This window comes from Notolabrus celidotus, chromosome 7 (assembly GCF_009762535.1).
Source record: "Notolabrus celidotus isolate fNotCel1 chromosome 7, fNotCel1.pri, whole genome shotgun sequence".
NCBI classification, from domain to species: domain Eukaryota; kingdom Metazoa; phylum Chordata; class Actinopteri; order Labriformes; family Labridae; genus Notolabrus; species Notolabrus celidotus.
This window is the reverse complement of record NC_048278.1, coordinates 7,065,418-7,087,219: the sequence shown is the minus strand read 5'-3', so window position 1 is coordinate 7,087,219 and position 21,802 is coordinate 7,065,418. Positions and strand designations below refer to the sequence as shown.

Below are 21,802 nucleotides of genomic sequence, written 5' to 3'. Positions count from 1 at the left end.
GGGCTATTAACACAAAAAGCCGTGGATTTACACTGCACATTGGTTTACAGCATTACTGACATATTTATTTTATTTTCAGTTGTCTTAAGGTTTGTGCAGTGAAACATTAATGAATAGTCACAAGAGCTTTTTTTAAAGAATTCCCTTTGACCAATAAAGGTACAGTGTGTAGATTTTGGTAGCATTTAGCAGAACAAACCTGCAGAAATTAAGTATAATATAAGTATAAATAAATTAGTTTGTAATCACCTGAATAAAAAAATATTGTTTTTAACTTAGAATTAGCCTTTTTTAACTACATAAGAATCCACTTGCTTGGAGGCTGCAATCTTGCACAGTAGCATAGACTTTAGACTTTAGACTTTAGACTTTATTGTCCCCTTGGGAAAATTATTTTTCGCAGCACCTTCTGCGTTTCAACAGACATAGACATTCACGGAACATACACTGCAAGCTCAACAAACAATCAACAAAGGCATCAACACTCAACACTGAAACAAACAAAGTCGTATCATTCAGCCAGGCCTGTTGTTCAGGGCCAATAGAACAGCAGGGATCAGGCTTTTGCCAAAGCAAACTAGTACAGGCCATACGAGATTGTATGCAGTGTGTGGCCATCAGAAATGTACTGGTTGGAAGACAATAAGAAGAAGGGGTGGTTGTGCAAAAATAATTTGTATTGAAATAAATTTCGGATCGTTGAAACTTGTTGTCCTTGAAGGTCACTCGCTACTAGAACTTTCCCAAGGAGAGGAGTGAACAAGGGAGCAATTCAATCTAGAATCTGCCCACTAGATTTGGCTCCCAATTCCACACACTGCAGCTTTAATGCTTTAATGCTTGCTGTAGGCTGCAGCTTTGCCTCCAGCCTGCAACACAAGATGGCGCCATAGCACCGTCTCAAGCCACTACTTGTAGCAGTTAAAGTTTGATAGGTTGTAAGTTTGTATTCAGAGGTTGGAGTCTCTTTGGCAAAAATGAAAACGTCCATGGCTCAATTTTAAACTACCTCATAAAAATAAATGATGATTAACTGCAAAAAATAAATAATCAAACTTTACTGAAAGTCAGCTTTGCCTGTGGTTTTGTCTTGTTTTGTCAGGGCCCTCTATTATTGAAGTGTCTAACATTGTGCATGCAGCAGTGTTGCCTTTGTTGTGTGAAAAAGAGTCTGCTGCTGGAGGGGAGGGGCGGAGGGGGTGCTGTTGTCATGGCTACAGATTAAAGGCAAAAATATTTCAGATGGCTCTATTAGGCTGCTGCTTCCTCTGCAGTGGACTCGAACTCTGCCTGAAATGTGGCTGGAATACGAATGGACCTTTGGCTTAAATATTCGCATTTAAAAGTTTATCATTTTTTTGAATTGACTGAAACATCAGAGCTAAGTGTGTGTGTGTGACGAGCAGGGAGGCTGAGGAGACGAGGAGGAGGAGGAGGAGGAGGAGAGAGGAGGAGGAGGACCTTCGTAGGGGGGACTGACGGCAGATGCCTTTGCAGCAGAGGACCAAGGAGGATGTTAGTGTGTGTGTTGGTGTTGCGGGACAAAATGCGGATCGGATTGTAATGCTCCAATTTTGCTCCACGTTTTGAGTGCCGTGTATCGTGCATGCATCTGCTGCGAAAAAGAGTCTGTGTGGAAACACCGACAGGGGGACATTTTCAACTAGTTGAAAAAAGATGGACGGGACGACTGGAACAGTGCACTTCTGCATGACTGAGTCACTTCCTCAGAAGATGTAGGCTAGGTCCCAGGGATCCTCCAGCCTACTCCTGGGTGAAACAGCTCGGGTATTCTGTTTAAATTGAACACCTACAACCTTGGCAACAATGGAAAGTGGAGTGTTTTTGCCCTGTCTGGATCAGTTCATGCTGAGCCCACTTGTCACTTGGGTAAGTAATGCAGAGGAGTCTGATGCCCTGCCAGGCACTGTGATATCATCCTCTCACTCTGTCTCACTCTGTCTCACTCTGTCTCACTCTGTCTCACTCTGTCTCACTCTGTCTCACTCTGTCTCACTCTGTCCTGTGATTGTCTTCTTAATTAGGTAAAGACATTCATGCCAAATGATGGAGGCATGCACCTGGACTTCTCTGAATTGCTGGATGGAGTCTTTTTGATTGACATCATGACAGAAATGTAAGTCACTTCCTCCTGCCTTTGTTCTGTGCGCTCATATTATATGTGTCACATTTTCAATCCATGTTGTCAGCTGTGCCCAGATGAACGCTCACACTAATTGCCTGTGTTTTAGAGCTGTTGGCTTGATTTCACACCTGTCAATAAGTTATGATAAACTGTGAAGTTTAAAGGGACATGCAAATCAGCTGAATGAAACCTGCATTACTCTTGGATTATGCATCATTTTTCCTCATGACATGCTCAGCAGATACTGATACAGTATCAAGCATTTGCTAACATTCTGATCTAGGCACCAACAGTGCTGTCTTTGTTACTTTGCAGTAATAAAGAGGATCTTTGTAGCCCGCAGCAGTCTTCAAATGCAACTTCCGCATTACATACAGGTTAAGATGTCTTAAAATGTGTTAGAATTAGCATTAAAGTCACAGTTATTCAGCCTACATAGAGGGAGATCACCCAAAACAGGCTGGCAAGTGGACTCAATTTGCTAAGACGTGGGGACATAGAAACTGTCAAGATGCTACTTAAGAGATTATGATTGGGGTTCCTTATGTTCTGAGGTTAATACCCTCACAAACAAACTTATGGTACCCTGGCAGTTTGCAGAGTGTCAAAGGTTTTAGGAGTTAACATTGACTTATCTCCTGTCTGGATGAAAATATTCCCCAGAGATAGACAGAGGAGCAGAAACTGAAATTGATGATTCGTAAAGAGAGGGTTAAAAACTGATGACCCACTGCACTTGTGGATAATTCTGTCTGGCCACCCCAAGTCTACAGTATCTATTCATCCCACTTATCCCCCCAGGGTCACAATAACCAGCTCTAAATGAAAAACAATGCTGTGCCAAAGGGAGGGGAGGGGAGGGGAAGAGGCGGGATAATCTCCTGGATTGGGAGACCCTCTGGGATTAGGGCCTTGTTGCTGGTGTTTAGAGGCAGTCAGACACCGATGGGTGGGAGGAGGAGGCAGAGAAACGGGGCAAACAGCACAGGGATAGAGACAGGTGGACTAAAAATGTCATGAACCTGGATTTAAGGCAATGTTTCTGTCCCTATTTCATCCATTAAGGCCCTCTGGCTGTCTCTGTCTTTTCTCGGGTATAAAACCCATACATTTCCTGCAGTATGGTCATTTCTGACCTATTTATCCACATAAAGTTGTATAGAATACATGCATAACTAGTGATAATTCAAATCTACGTGGGTTGAAGTCCACAGCCCCAAGAAACCGAAGCGTTCCCTTTGGGTGGAAAGTCTAACGGCATCCCTTTTGGCTGAAGAACAGTCCTGTTAGTTGGCTGAATGATGTCACACAGGCTAAAGTTAGGAATGAATGGAGACCTCATACATGTTTTCATGGCTATCCTTGAGCCAAAACTTTTACCAGCCTACAGCTGCCCCTCACTCTGTGTACTGACAATCATTTGCTTGACTGTGAATAGTCAAGTCAAATGCCTTCATGTTTTTGTCTCGTCTTCAGAAATCCTTCAACATCTCAGGAGGTAAACAAAGTGAGCAGAGATCCAAGTCAGAGGATACAGAACCTTAGCTTCCTCGTGCAGCAAATCAAGACATTTTATTTGGTGAGTAGATGTTTGGTCCCCTTGTTTCTCAGCCATATGATACATTATTTAATCTATACAAGTTACTATTTGCAAAGCTTTAATTCAACTCTACACTTCTGTCACAATCTTGCATTCTAATGCACGCAGGCCCACACATGCGCAAACTATACACTTGCTAGTCCCAGCAGGTCAACTAGTTCTCGTTAAGATGCATGCCCTAAATATCAGCTGTGTGCACATGTGTGTAATCAGCACAGCAGTTTCGAGGTTAGAGCACAGCAGAGAGTAAAGCTGCAGAGTCACAGACAGACTGACTGAGCTTTAGAGTGACACAGAAAGTCACTAGATTCAACACTGATGTTGACGCTTAGATTTTCTGTTTGTGTCCGAGTTAAGTTCTGTTAAGATCTGTTCCCATCAAAAGGAATGTGATTCTCTAAGGGCTGCTCGATCAGACTGTACTGATAAAACTGCACAGGAAAATGTGTTTATGATCGTAACCATTAGTGTGATTGATGTCATCAAGTGCATGCTCAATGTTGTAAACTAGGTGAATCCTGAATTACTTAGTCTGTGGGTTCCTAATTATCTCAACATGAAGGACAAAACAAGGTAGAAAATATTATTCATCTCTGCAGCCTGTTCAAAACATCTAATTTGAGACAGACTTTTCATTTATGCCCTGCTTTTATAAATAACTCTCGATTTAGCACAAGTAAGATGTGGATTTAGGGCAACTTTTTTTAATCTTTGAACTGCTGTCATGCAACACTTTATTAATTCTGGTCGACTTTTGATTACTTCTATTTTGGTTTGAAGATCTAACTTTCCCACCGACTGAAAACTCTGTCAGGAGAGTCTCTTGAGTACCTCTGATGGGTCAATAGATCAGTATTTTAAAGCTGAACTAAGTCAATGGGTTACTTTAACCCTCCTGTAATCCTTGGGGTCAATTTGACACCATTCAATGTTTAATGTCTTTAAAAAATATGGTTAACATATTTTTTTTGCTTTATGTTTCATGACTTTTTTTAATTCAGAGGGGACAACTGGGTTAACAGAAAAATGAATATGATATGTTCCAATGTCCTCCACAAATTGTATATGCATCCGTGTCATTGGGGTCAATTTGACCCCAATGAAGAAATATCTACTTTTGACACATATTTGTTTTGGTTGTTTTTGGATGATACTGAGGTCCATGAGAACATTGATATTTGCTGTACTGTAGGGTGGGAAATATTGTCCTGTGAGGACATTTATGATTCACACAACATAAGGATGGAGCTGACACATAGAAGAACACACAGCTCAGTAAAATTTGAGGATAACAGGAGGGTTAAGCCAAAACGTCACACTTTTTTTTAGACGAAACACAAAGAACAGCTGAGGCTTTAAGGGAGTGATTTGATTTGCATGTTTCAGGTTACAAACTAAGGTATTTGACAAAATCAAATGTTGATCCAGTGATGGCCCAGCATTGAAAAGTAACAGGCTCACCATGTATTGCATTTTTCTTCGAGGGTTTGATGCTTGAACCAAATTTGATGTTAATCCATGCTCTAGTTGTAGAGACAGTTCAATCTAAACCCTTAACGTCAGCATTGCAGCTGCACTAAAGGAAGAGTTAGAGGATCAACAAAGTCAGGGAGGGATTATTTGTGAATCACGAATGTCTTAACAAAATTCCTTCTCTACACTTCTTAAAGAAGACTTAAAGCTCTTTACAAGTGACATTTAGGATAAGTAATGGTTTCAACCAACAGGAGGCATAATAAAGACACATCATGAAGGTGTAATCCTAGTGTACAGTAGAGCAAATACAGGAAAATGCCTTTTTTGTTTTCACTCATTGCTACTGTACATCAATATATTAATTTTCCTCTATACATTTTTAAACACATTCCCTGAACAGAGATTCCTAATACCCGTTGAGATTAGAGCCTTGCTCTCAGCACCACACTCCATAATCACACATAAGCTTGGAAAGGAGAGGATGATGGGAGATTCATGGCCGTGAGGTGAACTTTTCTTTAAGGGTTGCGGTGGCAGCTAGTCACAGGAAAATGTGACTTTTGCTGCAGGTTTGGTTGTAATACATCACAGACTTAATGACTGCAGTCAACAGTAGCTTTTCATGCATGTGGGAATAAGTAATAGTTTCCTGAACTTTAAAGGGCAATTTATCCTCATTAGGAGCTATTACAAACCACCTCTACACTGCACACACACACTGTACACACACACATGGACTCACTCCACTTCCAGCCTGATAAGAGTTTTGGTGACATTTGCCACTGCAGCAGGAAATCTGGCTCTGCTGTCGACCCTTTCAGAGAACTCCTCCACTTTTTGGCTGTGTGTCTATACATGTGTCGAAGCAGCTGCTATGTGCTGTACATACATACGTTCCTGTCCATTCAAGCACTTTGGCTAGACCGCAAGAAGTTCTGTATCCTTTCCTTGTCTCAGTTTGGCCTACAGTGTGCTTATGTTCCTAGTTCTGATCTCATCTCCCTGCTTTTGCTCTGCTTTTCTTTTGCAGGAGAATCTGAGACAATTAATCATGATTCCTTTGCCAAATGTGCTGCTGCTTGGCAGGACTCCTTACTCTGGTATGCTCTTTTAGAGTTTTCCTTTTTTTATTGTCTCTATTGGAGCTTTAAGTCAAAGCATGATTGGAAGTCTAAATAGCCTTACACAAAACACTAGTTCTTTGATTTCCCACACTTTTCCTAGGATCAGGAAATCTGACTCAGTGTAGTTTCTATTTGAAGTACCAAGAGAATATTCCAGAAACTCTTGCAACTTGAGTGATGTAAAGCTATGCTAAACAAGTTAGAACTTTTAGTCCCAAGGTAAAACAAAAATCAGATTGAGTGTTTCCTCAGTATCATTTTTGTAATCACTAAAATGTTAATGTAAAGCTTTCCTGATTCTATTTAAATTCAATTGCACTCCATCAGTCTGATAACCACTCTGACTTGTGATGGTAAGGCTTTGGCAAGTGGTGACCCAAATTCACCAGGCAGCCCTACAACCAAAATCCATGTCAGTAGCTCTCACCGCTTCAATCTGATAACTTTATTTCAGATAATGATTTCTCTTTTCACTCCAAACAGAACAGAGTCTGGAGGAAATAAAGAAGCTCTTACTGCTGCTGTTGGGATGTGCAGTGCAGGTAATGGCTCACTGTCAGACAATTTGTGCAGCAGAAAACCTTTTTTTAAGAAACTTGAAAAGAACTGCACGAGCTTTGGAGATCTAAATTTGTTTCTTTTTTTATCTCAATCTTTTCCTATTTTTACACAGAGTGAAAAGAAAGAGGAGTACATCGAGAGGATCCAGACGCTTGACTTTGACACCAAAGCTGCCATAGCTGCACATATACAAGAGGTATCTGACTTATTTTAACAGGAAAACTTGATAGATGTTTTCTTCTGTATGACCGTGCCCTGCATCCTGACTCTGTTTAACCTAGTGGTCATTTATCATAACCTTGACTCTCAGGAAACAAAGACTCAGGAGACTCTGATGGCTTACCCTGAAATAGTTCATATACACTACCAGTCAAAAGTTTGGACACACCTTCTCATTCAATGGTTATAATTTATTTTAATTATTTTGGACATTGTAGATTAAAACTGAAGACATCAAAACTATGAAATAATCTGGTTTTGCCATAATCTGGATTACAACAGTAGTCAAATAGAGCTCTCCATTGTGTACTAACCCTACCTCTGAACAACACAACTGATGGTCTCAAACACATTAAGAAGGCAAGTCATTCTACAAATGAACTCTTGTCAAGGCTCATGTTAATTAGAAACCATTTCAGGAGACCACTTCATGAAGCAGACTGAGAGAATACCAAGAGTGTGCAAAGCTGTCATGAAGGAAAAAGGGGGCTACTTTACAGAATCTAAAATATAAAACATATTCTGCTTTGTTTAACACCTTCTTGTTAATTAAATAATTCCATATATGTTCTTTCATAGTTTTGATGTCTTCAGTATTAATCTACAGTGTTTACAATAATTAAAATAAATACAAACCCTTGAATGAGAAGGTGTTTCCAAACTTTTGACTGGTAGTGTACATGAAATGAAGTCATGTCCCTGAGCGTTCCCTGCTGTTTCTGGTGTACTTTCCAGTCTCACTTCTCCTTCTCTGTCTTCCAAAAAAAAGGAGCATGCATTTTAAAACATTCACACTTTCCACACAGAAACAACATCATCACAGTAAAACTATTACTCCCACCACTAATATTAAATCAGCTATGTAAGGCCACCTGCTAATATGACTTTAATCTGCCTGTGATTTTATTACAGCCTATAATATTGACTTTTTTATCATCACAGAGCCCCGGATAAATCCAGATGAAAATGCCCCCATGATTGGGTCTTCCTAGGTCAAACTAGTCTAGCTTGTCTGTTTTTCCACTTTTAAAAGTCTTTATTCTGAAGAAGTTTTAATCTAAAGATTTAATCCCTGGATTCACTTCTGGTTGTTATTCCTAGTTACTTTGATAACCATATCTGTTGCTCTTCATCATCTGTGTTTGCCTCCCGTATTTATTCAACCTTTAGATTTTACCTAATACAACATGTAGAGTACTCCAGTCATGACATTTGATCATGTCATCTCCCATGGTTTCTGTGTGAATGATGTGGACTAATCTGATTTTGTTGGTTTCCTTTTCCATATTCCACTCCTTTCCCCTGATCGAAGCCCACTACTTTATTTTCTCTCATCCCTCAAATTCTCTCTGTTCCTGGTTCCTGTCTAGCTTTTACTGCTTCTAAATTAGGTCTTGATGGCTGAAAACATGGCTGCTTTAAAAAAAAAAAGCTCTAAACATCCTAGGGTTGCAGCTTTTTAACCCCTCTGCCATGGCCAAATGAGGACTTATGGATTTTTAAAGAGGCAGGGAAGCAGAGAGGAGGTGGAAAGAGGACAAATTAAGTATTTGTACCGCCCTGAAACACAGATCATTCATGTAACAGTGTAAAGTTAAAGAAGCACAGAATATTTACTTATAGCAGCTCATTTCTAATAATGGTCAGAATCTCAGATCCAATCAAAACTGTGATTGGTCACCAAACATTAGTGAGAGATGAAGAGAGGTTCCCCTCATCATCAACCACAGACAGTGTTTTCCTGTTACTTTCTAACTATGGGGATTTATTTGCATTAAAAAAAAATTTAAATTGTAATCTCATTTGGTAGCTGCATTATTTGGATTATGCATACAACATTAATCTTTACATGTGTACCAGTTGACTCACAGTCAGGAGAATGTTCTGGACCTGCATTGGTTGGACTCCAGTGAGGTGCACCTGGATGAGCTGGAAGCCGGGGCGAGGAACATGGCAAGGCACCTCCGACATCTGCTGGACCAGAGGGACACCTACGTCGAAGTAAATTCACTTCTTTCTGTTTGTTGTTCTTGTTTGAAGCTTAATAGATACATTTGGTGACTTATCTGATCATGTTGATGACTTTTACCTGAAGTTATATTTTATGTTGTTTTTTATGTAAAATGGCTATGAAGTGTGCATAATAGCCCATTAACATTCCTGTAGTTGTCAAAATTACTCAGAGGAAAACATTTTAGCTGTAAAGGTGAACTAACTGTTGACTAATGTAATATATCCTCTCTGCAGACTATAGCAGAGCTAGTGCAGGAGAAGGAAGGTGTGGTGAGCTTGCTCAGTAGCCCCTCCAGCCCGCATTCAGCCAGCTTCTCTCCCAGCATGCAGCAGCAGCAGCAGGCCGGGACACAGCAACACCTAGCAGTGGAGCTAGCTGACTCAAAGGCCAAGATCAGACGACTTAGACAAGAACTGTGAGTACCTGCAGGACAGGGAAAAAGAAGTGACAACCTCATTGTGGATCAAGTGACAGACTTCTGACATTTCATATTAGCTGCGTTTATCAAGAATGTAATTCCTCCTTTCACATTGACGTGCTCACAAATCACCCACATATTTGGTCAGGTATGCGTCCCATCTCCAAAAAGTTCATAGAGTAAAAGCCTCTCACATGCAGCTGTAAGTATCGTCTCTAGGTGCACGAGTTTCTCTGAAGGGTGGCTGTTGGTAAAGAGAGAAAGTGTTTCCTCTGGGGGACTGCCAATAGAGTGTGAATGAGAGGCAGAGACAGAGAGAGAGAGGGATACTAGAGATGCCCCAGGGAGTTTGGCCCACATTACCGCCTGCTTGGCAGGTTACATGGCTGTGCACTACTGCTGACCCACATTGGCTCTGAATTTCAGTGGATACTGCAAACACCGGACACACACACACACACACACACACACACACACACACACACACACACACACACACACACACACTAATCCTGATCCGATCAAGATCTCAGTTCCATCTTTCCATCCCATCTCATCTTCTTGGCTGCATTGAACTCTCTTGTTGAGATGCACAGATTCACATACTGCTGCCTCTGAGCAAACACAATATACGGTGCATGGATAATGCACGTCTTTCATGTTCATACTTGCATCTGAACCTGCCATAGCTTTAAAAATGATGCAGACTACTGAATGGGCTTTCAAGATGCTAATGCTGGAGGCTTTATTCTTGAAACAAGATTATCTTGTGACTTAATGATGAAAGTTATCGTATGTGTATTTGTGCTCCTCATCCATGTATTTAGTTATTTGCAGTATTCAGATAAACATGTCCCAACCTGTCCTCTCATCTTTCTCCCTGCTCATCTGACCCTGCAGAGAGGAGAAGAGTGAGCAGATTCTGGACAGCAGACATGAGCAGGAGAACATGGAGGCAGAGCTGAAGAGGATCCAGCTGGAGGTTTGAAAGAAGAATAGATTGCTGCTCCTTCTGATCGTGACACTCAATAACCCTCTGACCGCTCTGCAGATTATACAGATTATTGCACAGCATACTTTGATGCAGCGCAGCGCTTAATGACAACACATTTAAACCTCTGAACTCTGACTCAGAGACACAACCAAAGCTTCTATGGATTTGTCTGAGCAGGACATCTACGTTTGTGTTCTCTGTGTAAGCTTTTCAGTCAGTATTGGTTGTACAGTTTAACACAGTTAATGTATTTCCAACTGCGCACACACACACACACACACACACTGGCAATGAAAGGAGCGTCAGTACATATTTTGGCCAAAATTGGGCAGCTGAGTATTTGCATACTGATTTGAATGCCTGTTGATGAATCCAGGAGGCACAGAGAAACGTACACCTTCATTTGAAGAAGTCTTGTCTTAATTCATGGTTGATAATTGAATATACACCTGTCTTTTAACTCTGGTTTAGTCTTCACCTACTCTCAAGGGAGGTTTCTGGTCCTTTTGCTGCTAGATGCTCCAGACGCCACTCACAAACAGTGTCTGCATGACCTTTACTTCTCTGTGGATAGCATTCTAAAAAATCCATCAATGCTGCATGCTTTAAAAGTTGCACCTCAAAATGAGAATGATGAGGACTGTGAGGCAGAAAAATGGCAGCAGAAGCAAGAAATGAAAAAAAAGACATGAAAGACTCTAAAATATAAAGATACAGATACATCTGTAGAGTGAGGTGAACCCCTCTCATGACACAGGTAGACTTGTAATGTATTGTTAGTATGAAAACACTGAATTAAAGTTTTGTAATTCTTACCTGTGTCTTGATATTCACCAGAACTCCCAGCTGCTTGTGGACGCCCGTGCAGCTCGCACTTACCGTGACGAGCTGGACGCCCTGAGAGAGAGAGCCATAAAGGCAGACAAGCTGGAGAGTGAAGTGGGACGCTACAGGGAGCAACTGCACAAGATTGAGTTCTACAAGGCCAAAGTGGAGGTTAATGCAGTCTTATAAATACTTTGAGAGTACACTGTAAATCTGAGTACACTGGCTTGCAACTTTGGAAATCTATGAATAATCTTATTGGGCAATCTTTTAGGCAATTCATTGTAGTATTGAACATTAAAATAATGTATCAAATAAAGACGTTATTTCACTTCTTTGGATATGGAAAGAATGTTGTTAATATGGGCGATGTGAAATTAAATGGCCGATGAGATAAAAAAAAAATACAAATCTGTAAATGTTTTAATCGTGTGTTTATCTCAGGAGCTGAAAGAGGATAACAGAGTGCTGCAGGAGACCAAAGAGGTGTTAGAGGACCAGTTGGAAGGCTGGAGAGCACGCTCTGATAAAATCCACCAGCTGGAGAAGCACAGCCTGCTGCTAAAAGGCCGGATCCATGATATGGAACAGGTCAGACGTCTAATCAAAATGTGGGGCCTTTTTGTACAGTTTGTTCAAGCCTCCAGAGGACAAGAAAGATAAAGTGAAAAACTTTCTCAACATATACCTTGTTTCTTTTTTTAGAGTTATTATCTGATACTTGAGGGATGTCAGAATCTATTCCCTGATACTTTGTGTCCTCTCTTTAGGAGAGGGAGGGAGATCGGAGGCGCATTGAGGAGCTGCAGGAGGAGAACCTGGCTCTGTGTTTGGCTCAGAGGAGGAGTATGGAGGAGTCCCAGCACCTGGGTTGGGAGCTCGAGCAGCTTTCCAAGACCACTGAGAACTCTCAGGGTAAGAGCTGGTGACACATTTAGACTCAATAAAGGGAGAACAAACAGATGTTACACGTTGTGATGGCGGGTCCTTTAATCAGAAGGTTTGGGGTTTGATCCTGGGTCCTGCCGTTGACATGCTTAAGTGTCCTTGGGCGAGACACTTAACTGCAAAACTGCCCAAGGAGGCTGTGACAGCGGTGTGTGAATGGCATTATTGAATATGTTTGCCGCTTTACATAGCAGCCTCTGCCATCAGTGTATGAATGTGGTTTGAACATGTGAATGTGACATTTAAGGTGAAAGTGCTTTGAGTGGTCACATGACTAGAGAAGGCATTATATAAGTACGATCTATTTACAGCCAATTAAACATCAAAAGACTTTGAAAAAAAGACACCCGATGTTTCTTACATAACTTTTATATAACTCTTAAAAACGACTTCTTTGTTGCGTCTCTGTTTACTCACAGGCCAGCAGACTCTGAGCGAGGAGGTGAGTGAGCGGACCTGCAGTCGGATGCTGAAGCTGGAGAAGGAGAACCAAAGTCTCTTAAGGACCATTGAGCAACTCAGAACTGCCTCTCTGAAAATCAGTTCAGAGCAGAAACACAGACAGCACCTCCAGTGTCACCATGTCTCTGACAGTAAGAACTGTACCTCATCAGCAGGTGAAAGCACAGGGTTTCATGCCTCCTGCCCACTAGAAAAATGTACTAATGCAATCCGGCAGAGTGGAGATTTGAACCACCATCAGCCACTCCGTGCAGAAGAGGCAGATGGAGTCCAGAGTGAGATCCTCCTCACAGCTAATCCACACCTTCATGTTCGAGAGAAAGGACAGCTGGAGGATGGGGATGGTGGAGATGGTTTCAAAGAACTCATGTCTGATCTGGAAGTGTTAGAAAACAATCACAATCGATTCCATTGTTTTGTTGGATCACGTGATCACTCCTCTGGCTCAAAGAGCAGCAGTCCCTGCCATGACAGCATCCTCACAGGTCTGCCAACACGCTCCTCCTATGCCAACAAACACACACAGCGGCTGGAGGCCAAGTGCAGATCTCTGGACACATTTAATCAGCATCTACAGACTTGTCTTGACAACACCGGTAAGTTCTGTTAGTTGAATGAGCCTTAAAGATACAGTGATGCTATGATTTATTATTTATTCTGATTATTTCTGTTTCCCTTTCTACTTCTTTAGACAGGAAAGTCCAGCGCCTGGAGGCAGAGGTTCAGGAGCTTGAGGCAGAGAACCACAGTCTGCAGGCCACTCTGGAAGAGCTGAGGATCTCTACGCGACGGCTGGAGCAACTGGAAGCAGAGAAGCAAAGCTTGGAGCAAGAAACTGCAGTCCTGGAGAGGGAGAAGAGGCAGCTGGAGAAAGAGAATCGACGACTCCGTCAGCAGGTAGATGCACTTCTTTTTTCTGTGGGAAAGGTGTCTGTTCATAATCTAATGCAGGAGGATTTACATAACCCTTAATTTAAATGGCCACTAATCCCCTTTCCCGTGTCTCAGGCTGAAATACAAGAAGCCAACTTAGACAGCAGCAACGTCTGCATGGCCAGCTTAGAGAGGGAGATGCGTTTCCTTGTGAAGGAGGTGGAAGGGTTAAGGGAGACTGCTGAGAGGGTCAAAGGCCTGGAAGGAGACAACAGAGAACTGAGCAAGCAAGCAGCTATCGACCAGAGGACCCTGGCCACGCTCAGAGAGGTGAGGGGAAGGCTGTCCAGATTACGCTGACTGAATAAATCACCTGCCCTGAACTTTCACTGATAAAGCAGTGTGTGTTTTTTACAGCAGTAGTGTGAACATGGGTTCATAAAGGCTTTAAAAGTTAACCAATGACACGATTTAATAAGGTTCAAGACAGATTTTACACTTACACAAATTATCCAATCATGTGGACCAAAGACTGATCTGTAAAAGGGCAGATAATGTTATGTCATTTTTGGCTTTATATATCCACAACAGTAACAAAATGGACTTATAGTAAACATCACTATGTCTCTTAAGATGACAGGTGCAGTGATATGCTGATGACAAGACAAAGTGAGGAACCTTGAAGTCTTTGTGTTTGTACATTCAAATCACCTGAATGCCAACTAGTCTCACAAGCCATTTCCTTTTATTATTGTTCTATAATATAATATAATATAATATAATATAATATAATATAATATAATATAATATATTATATTATATTATATTATATGAAATACTTTTTACAGAATATAATATTGTATAATATAATAAGAAATAATATAATATAATATAATTTAATATAATATAATTTGGTGTAATATAAAATACAATATAATAAAGCATTCTTAATTTATTCTTATTTGTTCTCATGTACAAACACATCACAAAAGATGCTTGGGGAAAAAAAAGAAAAAAGAAAAACAAGCCCTTCCTTAACCAATACCATTTTTTTGTATGTTTAAGTTTGAATTAATTTAAATAAAAAGCTTCCATAAACTATGAAGTATAATCTGGGTACACTGTCTATCCCTAGGAGCTTGTGAGTGAAAAGCTGAAGACGCAGCAGAGAGATAATGAAGTGGAGAGACTCGCTCATGAGTTGGAAATGAAAGTGCTGAACCTGGAAATTACACAACATGCTGAACCAGGGACGCCAGACAACAGGTACTTATACTGCATTCCCCTCTCACTGTAACCTGTAACTTTTGATAGTAATATTACAGGAAATGTTGATACAAAACTCTATGTTACAGGTTCAAGATGCTGGAGTCAGAGTTCGAGTCTTCTCTGAAAATATCTCTTCAGATTAAAGAAGACAAGATGGCAGCTCTGGAGGCTCGTCTGCAGGAATCCTCCTGCCTGAACCAGCAGCTTCGACAGGAGCTCAAGAGTGTAAGTCATGTCATGGAAAATCTAATTTTCAGGCCTGTTGGTGTCACATTTGAGAGAAATCTTGTTATTAACTGGATTTAATAGAGACATATGTGTTTGACTCCTTCAACCTGACAGGTGAAACTGAGCTATGAGGCCCTGCAGCAGAGGCATGAGGAAGAGAGGTCAGCATCTAGTCCCAGCCCTCCAAGAGAGACGGGCAGGGTGATGAGCGAGTGGCTGCGTGAGAGCCAGGAGGCCACCAAGGAACTGCTGAAGCTCAAAGACCGTCTCATTGAAGTGGAGAGGAATGTAGGTGGTTTATACTTAGCTAGGTAGATGTTCTGTAAAGGGACAAGTTTATAAAAATAAACTCATGAGCAATCAATGTTGATTTATGTTGATGAAAGCAGTCACAGCGTATTCAGGTCATCTCATTCCTCCTGTTTTTGATGTTTACTGCCTTTTATATCATCCTCCCTCCTGCAATCACTCACATGGTACCGTAAATACAAGACCACATTTTTGGCAGGCGTTATCATCATCTTCTTTTTTCACTTCTCCTTTTCCTTCTCCTCACTTGTCTTCTTTGTCACCTCTTCAGAATGCCACTCTGGAGGCAGAGCGCCAGGCTATACATGCCCAGCTGAAGCAGCTGGAGAGTCAGTCCCACAGTCAGCAGGCTCAGGTCCTCGCCCTGCAGAGGCAGGCTGCATCACTGCAGGAGAACAACACAGCCCTGCAGACACAAAATGCTAATCTGCAGGTAACACTGCTGTAATCATTCTATCCTCTGTGTGCACTTATACATAAGTATTTAACTGCAGCTCCAGTATCATTTTGAATGCAGACTGAAGACACTGGAAGCATTCCTTCCTTCCTACAAACAGCTTCTCATTTTCTTTGCAGGTTGAAAAATCCACCCTGAACTCACAGAGTGCCTCCCTCATGGCCCAGAATGCTCAGCTGCAGCAGCAGCAGTCTGGGACAGAGAGCGAGCGAGATAGCGCGATAAGAGAGCGCGAAGAGCTGCGTGGTGTTCACGAGCAGCTTCTTCGAGATCACGAACGACTGGCTGCCCTGCATGAGCGGCAGGCCATGGAGTACGAGGTCTTGATGGGCAAGCATGGCTGTCTGAAAAATGTACATCGCACCCTGGAGCTGGAGCATCGCACGATGCAGGACAGGTAGGGAAAAGAGAGAATCCCAACTGAGGAAATCTAGATTGATTACCATGCTATGTGGCACAGAATCCCTGCATGTTCATTTACATGTTTGTGGTGTATCTGATGGATATCTTTAGGTACAATAGCCTGCTACAGAAGAGGACAAAGCTAGAGGACCTGGAGAAGGCCCTGAAGGAGGAGCAGATGAGGATGGCTCTGGAGAAAGAGCAGCACAGGACCACGGCTGCTGAGTGCTGCAGACTCCGTGATGAGAAGGACTGGTGAGGAAGCACAAGCATGCACCAACTGATTATACAGACACAAGTGCACACTTAAATCAATGTATGTGGGCTGGCTTTTACAAGGAGATCATCACCTTATGTTGATTTACAGGCTGAACCAGACATACCATCAGCTTCTGAAGGACAATGAGGTGCTGACAGCGGATCACAAGCAGCTGAAGGGCCAGCTGAATGAGGCCAAGCTGGAGCACACCTGGCTGGAGGCCGACTTCTCCAAACTCAAGAAGGAGTTTCAGCAGCTGGACATCACCTCCACAAAGCTCACCAACCAGTGTGAGGTACTGATATACAGCAGTGTGTGCTGGTTTAGGTTTGACTGTCATACTATATCACTTGACCTTGTAATTACTCTTTAACTTTAATAAGGAAAGAAAAACTCTTTAGTTTTTCAGAACCTGTCAGTTGTCTTCCTTGCTTATCTTGCTTACACATAGGTACTTAAACATGCTTGTCTCGGTATTGTTTAGTTGCTGGGGCAGCTAAAAGGCAACCTGGAAGAGGAGAATCGCCATCTGCTGAGCCAGATTGAGACCCTGATGCTACAGAACAGAACTTTGTTGGAGCAAACTATGGAGAGCAAGGATCTGTTTCATGTTGAGGAGCGACAGTATATGTGAGTGTGCACACAGGACTAACACCATGATGACTTATACAGGATTTAATATGTGGATTTGCCACATGGCACACAAATCATACCACACCATTATAATTGTTCTGCCTGTGTCTTTTCAGTGACAAGCTCAATGATCTGAGGAGGCAGAAAGAGAAGCTGGAAGAGAAGATAATGGACCAGTACAAGTTTTATGAGCCATCGCCCCCTCGCAGGTAAGGTATCTGTAAAAGTGTGTCAGTAGAAGAAACAGGATTTTCACATTCACTCTACATTTTGATCCCTGATCTGGATATGCTTTCTTGACAATACTGATACTCATGTTATGCCATTGTCAGCTAACATGCAGTGAATATAGTCATTTGTACACAGATATGTTCATGTGTCTCTGTCTTCCTGTATATCTGACCTTTTACAGACGAGGAAATTGGATAGCTCACAAACTGAAGAAGCTGATTAAGTCCAGTAGCCGTGATCATGGACTTGACCCCCAACACACACCCACACATTCAGGTGTTGGTGTTCTTGAGTCCCAACTCCCCTGTCTCGACAACGGCTCCTTCATCAGCTCAGATGGCTCTGGAGGCTCCACCTCTGCAGGCGATGTCATCTCGCCTCACCGGCACAGCAGTGAGTATGAGCTTCTCAGATTCTCCGGATCTTCTCTCATTGACCTGGCTGAATCGATAACGTCAGATGTACAGAGACAAACCCTCACTGCCACAGCGATAGACCAGGAGGTAAAACCAATGTCAGAGGCAGGGTACAAAGATCCTTCAGGAGGAGGTCCAGGTCTCAACCAGAGGACAGAAAGTTTTATCTACACAGAAAGCTGTACCCTCAAAAAGTTGAATAAAACTTCCCCCTCCACCTGGACATATTTTTAGGAGACTCAAAAACGTAAATAACTTGATCTGAAGTGATTACACTCAAACACACTCTTTGTTTGGTCCTACATATCTTACACAACCTTCCCTCAGACGGACTTGTGTCATTCTAAGTTTCAATTGTATTAAAAAGTTTGAGATTTTAGGAAGTCAAATGTGTAAGTCTCTTGTGCACAAGTTCAGGTCACTGTTACTTAATGACTACATGTTATTATGTACTGTGTAAATACGTGTGTGTCATGTCCAAAGGTTCATTCTTCCTGATGCATGACATCTGTGAACTTTCCTCAACAGTCCTCAATATGTCTTCCCTGTGTCTATCTTGTTTTTTAACCTATTTCTTCACTCCCCTCATCCTCCTTTCCCCCTGTCTTCTCCTCTCCTTCCCGTATCCCTCTCTGCTTGCATTCACCCCTTTGTCTCCCTCCCATGTGTCTGCACTTGCTGTTATTCAGCCACTCTGAAAATGTTCCCCCGCATGAGGAACAGGATGAAGGACAGAGACAAAGTCAAGTCCCTCTTCCGTCGTTCCATGTGTAAGAAAGACTGTGGTCTCGTGTTAACCCTCATATTGTCTGGAGCCTTTTACTTTCATGGTAACCTGTTGTGCTGTGTGTGTGTCTATTGTACATGCCTGAATAATGAAGTAACTCTGGATTGAGTAAGATTCATGTCTGCAGCTTGAATGCTTTCCAGCAGATGTAAAATCAACAGTTACATTTTACTAACATGTCCTTAAATGCCTCTTTTCTACTCTTAACTTAAAATAATTTCATATATTGCAGATTTAAGCAGTTATCATTCTCAGCCAGTATGACTATATTTGAATTAAATCTGGGGTATTTTATTGGAACAGCTGAGGTCAAAAAATGCTGCATTGCAGGAGGACACTGGTGTTGCATGAGCTCTGTCCTACAAAGAGCTAGCTGTGCAGTATGTGAACATAAACAGTGTTAAACTACAATTCAAGACTACTGTGTGCAAACCATCCCTGTGTCAATGTATTTTGACATCCTAGAACAAAACTACCTCCTTAACCCATGATCATTCCACCTCTCTACCCCCCTTCCCCTAATCCTGATTCCCACCTCTTCAACTCCTCGGTCCCAAACTGCAGCCTTGAGCAGCTTGGTAAACCCCTCAGCTCCGTTTGAGGAGAAGCAGTGGGCAAAGAGTTCAGAGAGACTTGAAGACTCTGAGATTGCTGTAGAGGAGGACACGGAGAACGCATTGACCTCATCCCTAACCACATCCATCTTATCCATCCTCCACCTGAATCATCACACCACCCCGCCATGTGGCCCCATCGTCACCATCACCACCACAACCACAACCACTGACTCAGCCGACACTGCTGTAGGTGTTCCTGAGCTTTGGGTGACAGGTATACGCATTCATGATCCACTCTTTGTGTTGTCATCTGTAGTAGTTTTACTGTAGAATGAAGTGTGAGACAAAGCCAGCAGTCTCATTCAGCTTCTCATTCAGAAGTTTTAGAAATGTCAATGATACTCAACCTCTGATTCATTGCTCGTTTTTATGACCCGCAGACAAGGATTCGAATGACAGCGCTGTGCCATCTGGATTTGAGGACGACGAGCTTCAAAATAACGGTAAGACCATGTGGATACTCATCTAGAGGATTCAGCCGGCATACAGATGTATTACCAGCTCTGGAATTAGAGTAAATCCATCAAATTGCAATCATGACCTCGTTTCATATTAATCTCTGTGCTGACAACAGAAGCAAACAAATGTTGCAGACTGGACTCTGCTGCCCCCTGTTGGTCATTTAGAAAATGTTGTTTAATGGGGTCATGGTAGACTTGGATTGGTGGATGTTTATGTCATTTTTCTCTATAATTCACAGAACTTTGTGTTCCTCTTCCAGTGGTGAATGGTGTCCAGAGCCGAGCCCAAAGCGAGAGCAGTGGCGAGTTCAGCATGAGTCTGGAGAATGAGCCATGGTCAAATGGAAGCAGCCCCGTACAGCAGCCGCCATCAAGACGCTCCTCCTCCTCCTCCCAGCAACCTGCTGATACCTCAACTCCTCGCCACATGCAGAGGAAGCAGCAGCACAAAGAGAAAGCTGCTACCCTGCCAGTCATCAACAGCCAGAAATTAGATATGCAGTCAGTGCAGAGGCAGAAGGAACCTGGGCTCTCTCAGGACTTCTGGCTCACAAGGGGTACAAAGAGTATCCGAAGGGGGTCAAGAGCAAAAGTGACACGTCGTTCATCAGATACAGGGAATACAGACAAGACGAACCCAGAGCCAAGTGGAATGAATCCCAAACTGGGCTCCAACGAAGTTGAAGCTACTCGAGCCTCAGCCTGTTCACCTATCACTGTGCTATATGTTCAGGGTAAGTCTTCATCAATGTCTGGTTGCCTCAACTGCTTCTCCACTCCTCTGGGAAAAGAGGGGCGTCTAAGAGGGCCACGGTCCCCAAAAAGTCTCCCCCGAGCCAGCAGTGTCATTTCCACTGCAGAGGGATCGTCCCGACGCTCGAGTGTCAACAGTGATTGCAGGGTGACAGTCAAGACTGAGCCGCTCTCTGTCCAGGCTCAAGAAGATAATAACCAAGAGAAAACAGTGACTGAGGAACAACCAGAATCAGACACCAAAAGGAGCGAGCCTGAACCCATTCCTCCTGTAAAACCTCCCAGAGACCCAACAGTTGTGGTTCCCTCAGACTCCAAAACCCCTGTGCAGGAGTCTCTTTTTGACCCCTCATTCACTTTTAACTCTGTCTTTTCAAACACCATCTTTAGTGATTCTGTGGTCACCACCACCTCTAGTCTTGATGACCTGGGTAAAAAACAGACCTTGCCCTGTCTGGATCAATCTCTGGTGGAAAACTGTCCACTTGAGAAAAAGGAGTTTGTCCTCCACACTCCACAAACAGAAACACTCAGTATGGAGAATGAGAAGATTCAGACTGCAGAGCATTCAGCTGGGCTGGAGGAGAAGGACAAGCTACACACAATTGCATAAAGCAGTTGTCATGTCTGTAGGCAATGATTAGTTCAGTTAAAGCAGGTAGCTTCAAGATCTTTTTGTTATCACCTAAAGCACACAGTTTAAGTCACTATAGTAGAATATGTTACATTTTATTCCACTGACTACCAGATTATATATTAACCATAAGAGATGTGAGTAAACCATGCCTGGATACCTTTAGTTCTGATTTGTTTCCCTTTATTCTGTAACATTTCTGGCTTTTACAACACTATTGTGATTCCTCTGTAATAGATCTCGAGGCTCATAGTATTGTTTTCTCATTCTGTTTGCCTTTTGCACAAACTCTGTTTATTGTGACTGAATGACAAAGAATAAAATAAATATGTTTTTGTTTTTGTTTTTTTGCCCGCTAAAATTATATTTGTGTCGTTTATCTTTATGTTAACATACTGACAATCCTGTAATGTGTACATTTGTTTACCAAAATGATTAAAGTACTGCTGTTTCTATTTATGTGTTGTTACTTGACATACATTGAATTTTATGTTGATTGCTGTATCTGTTAAATTTTAATGTGGAATGTTTCGCTTACATGTATGAAATTGTGTAAATCTTGTAAGATATGATGTGTACCTGAAAGCTATTTCCCCTTCAATAAAGAAACCCTCTGAAAAACCTTCATATTGTGATTCTTTTAACCCTCCTGTTATGTTCATTTTTCAGGAACAGCAATAATGTTC

General features: G+C 42.1%; 1 protein-coding gene across 4 annotated transcripts; it reads left to right on the top strand.

The window, feature by feature from the left end:
* The first annotated feature begins 1,221 nt into the window (after window positions 1-1,221).
* Window positions 1,222-21,741, top strand: LOC117816552 (girdin-like). Of its 4 annotated transcripts, none has more exons than XM_034688875.1 (29): window positions 1,222-1,890; window positions 2,046-2,137; window positions 3,623-3,725; window positions 6,253-6,322; window positions 6,830-6,888; window positions 7,020-7,103; window positions 8,987-9,127; window positions 9,374-9,555; window positions 10,459-10,540; window positions 11,390-11,548; window positions 11,822-11,968; window positions 12,148-12,292; window positions 12,745-13,383; window positions 13,479-13,684; window positions 13,796-13,990; window positions 14,796-14,926; window positions 15,016-15,154; window positions 15,272-15,445; window positions 15,738-15,899; window positions 16,043-16,320; window positions 16,437-16,580; window positions 16,693-16,879; window positions 17,069-17,214; window positions 17,334-17,426; window positions 17,630-17,841; window positions 18,554-18,634; window positions 19,216-19,482; window positions 19,649-19,711; window positions 19,990-21,741. In XM_034688875.1, the coding sequence occupies exons 1-29, from the start codon at window positions 1,828-1,830 to the stop codon at window positions 21,093-21,095; spliced, it is 5,550 nt and encodes a 1,849-aa protein (XP_034544766.1). In that variant the 5' UTR covers window positions 1,222-1,827; the 3' UTR covers window positions 21,096-21,741. The 4 variants fall into 4 exon arrangements, with proteins under 4 accessions (XP_034544766.1, XP_034544765.1, XP_034544768.1 ...); XM_034688874.1 differs by having other exon boundaries at window positions 19,969-21,741; XM_034688877.1 differs by lacking the exon at window positions 18,554-18,634.
* Window positions 21,742-21,802: the final 61 nt, after the last annotated feature.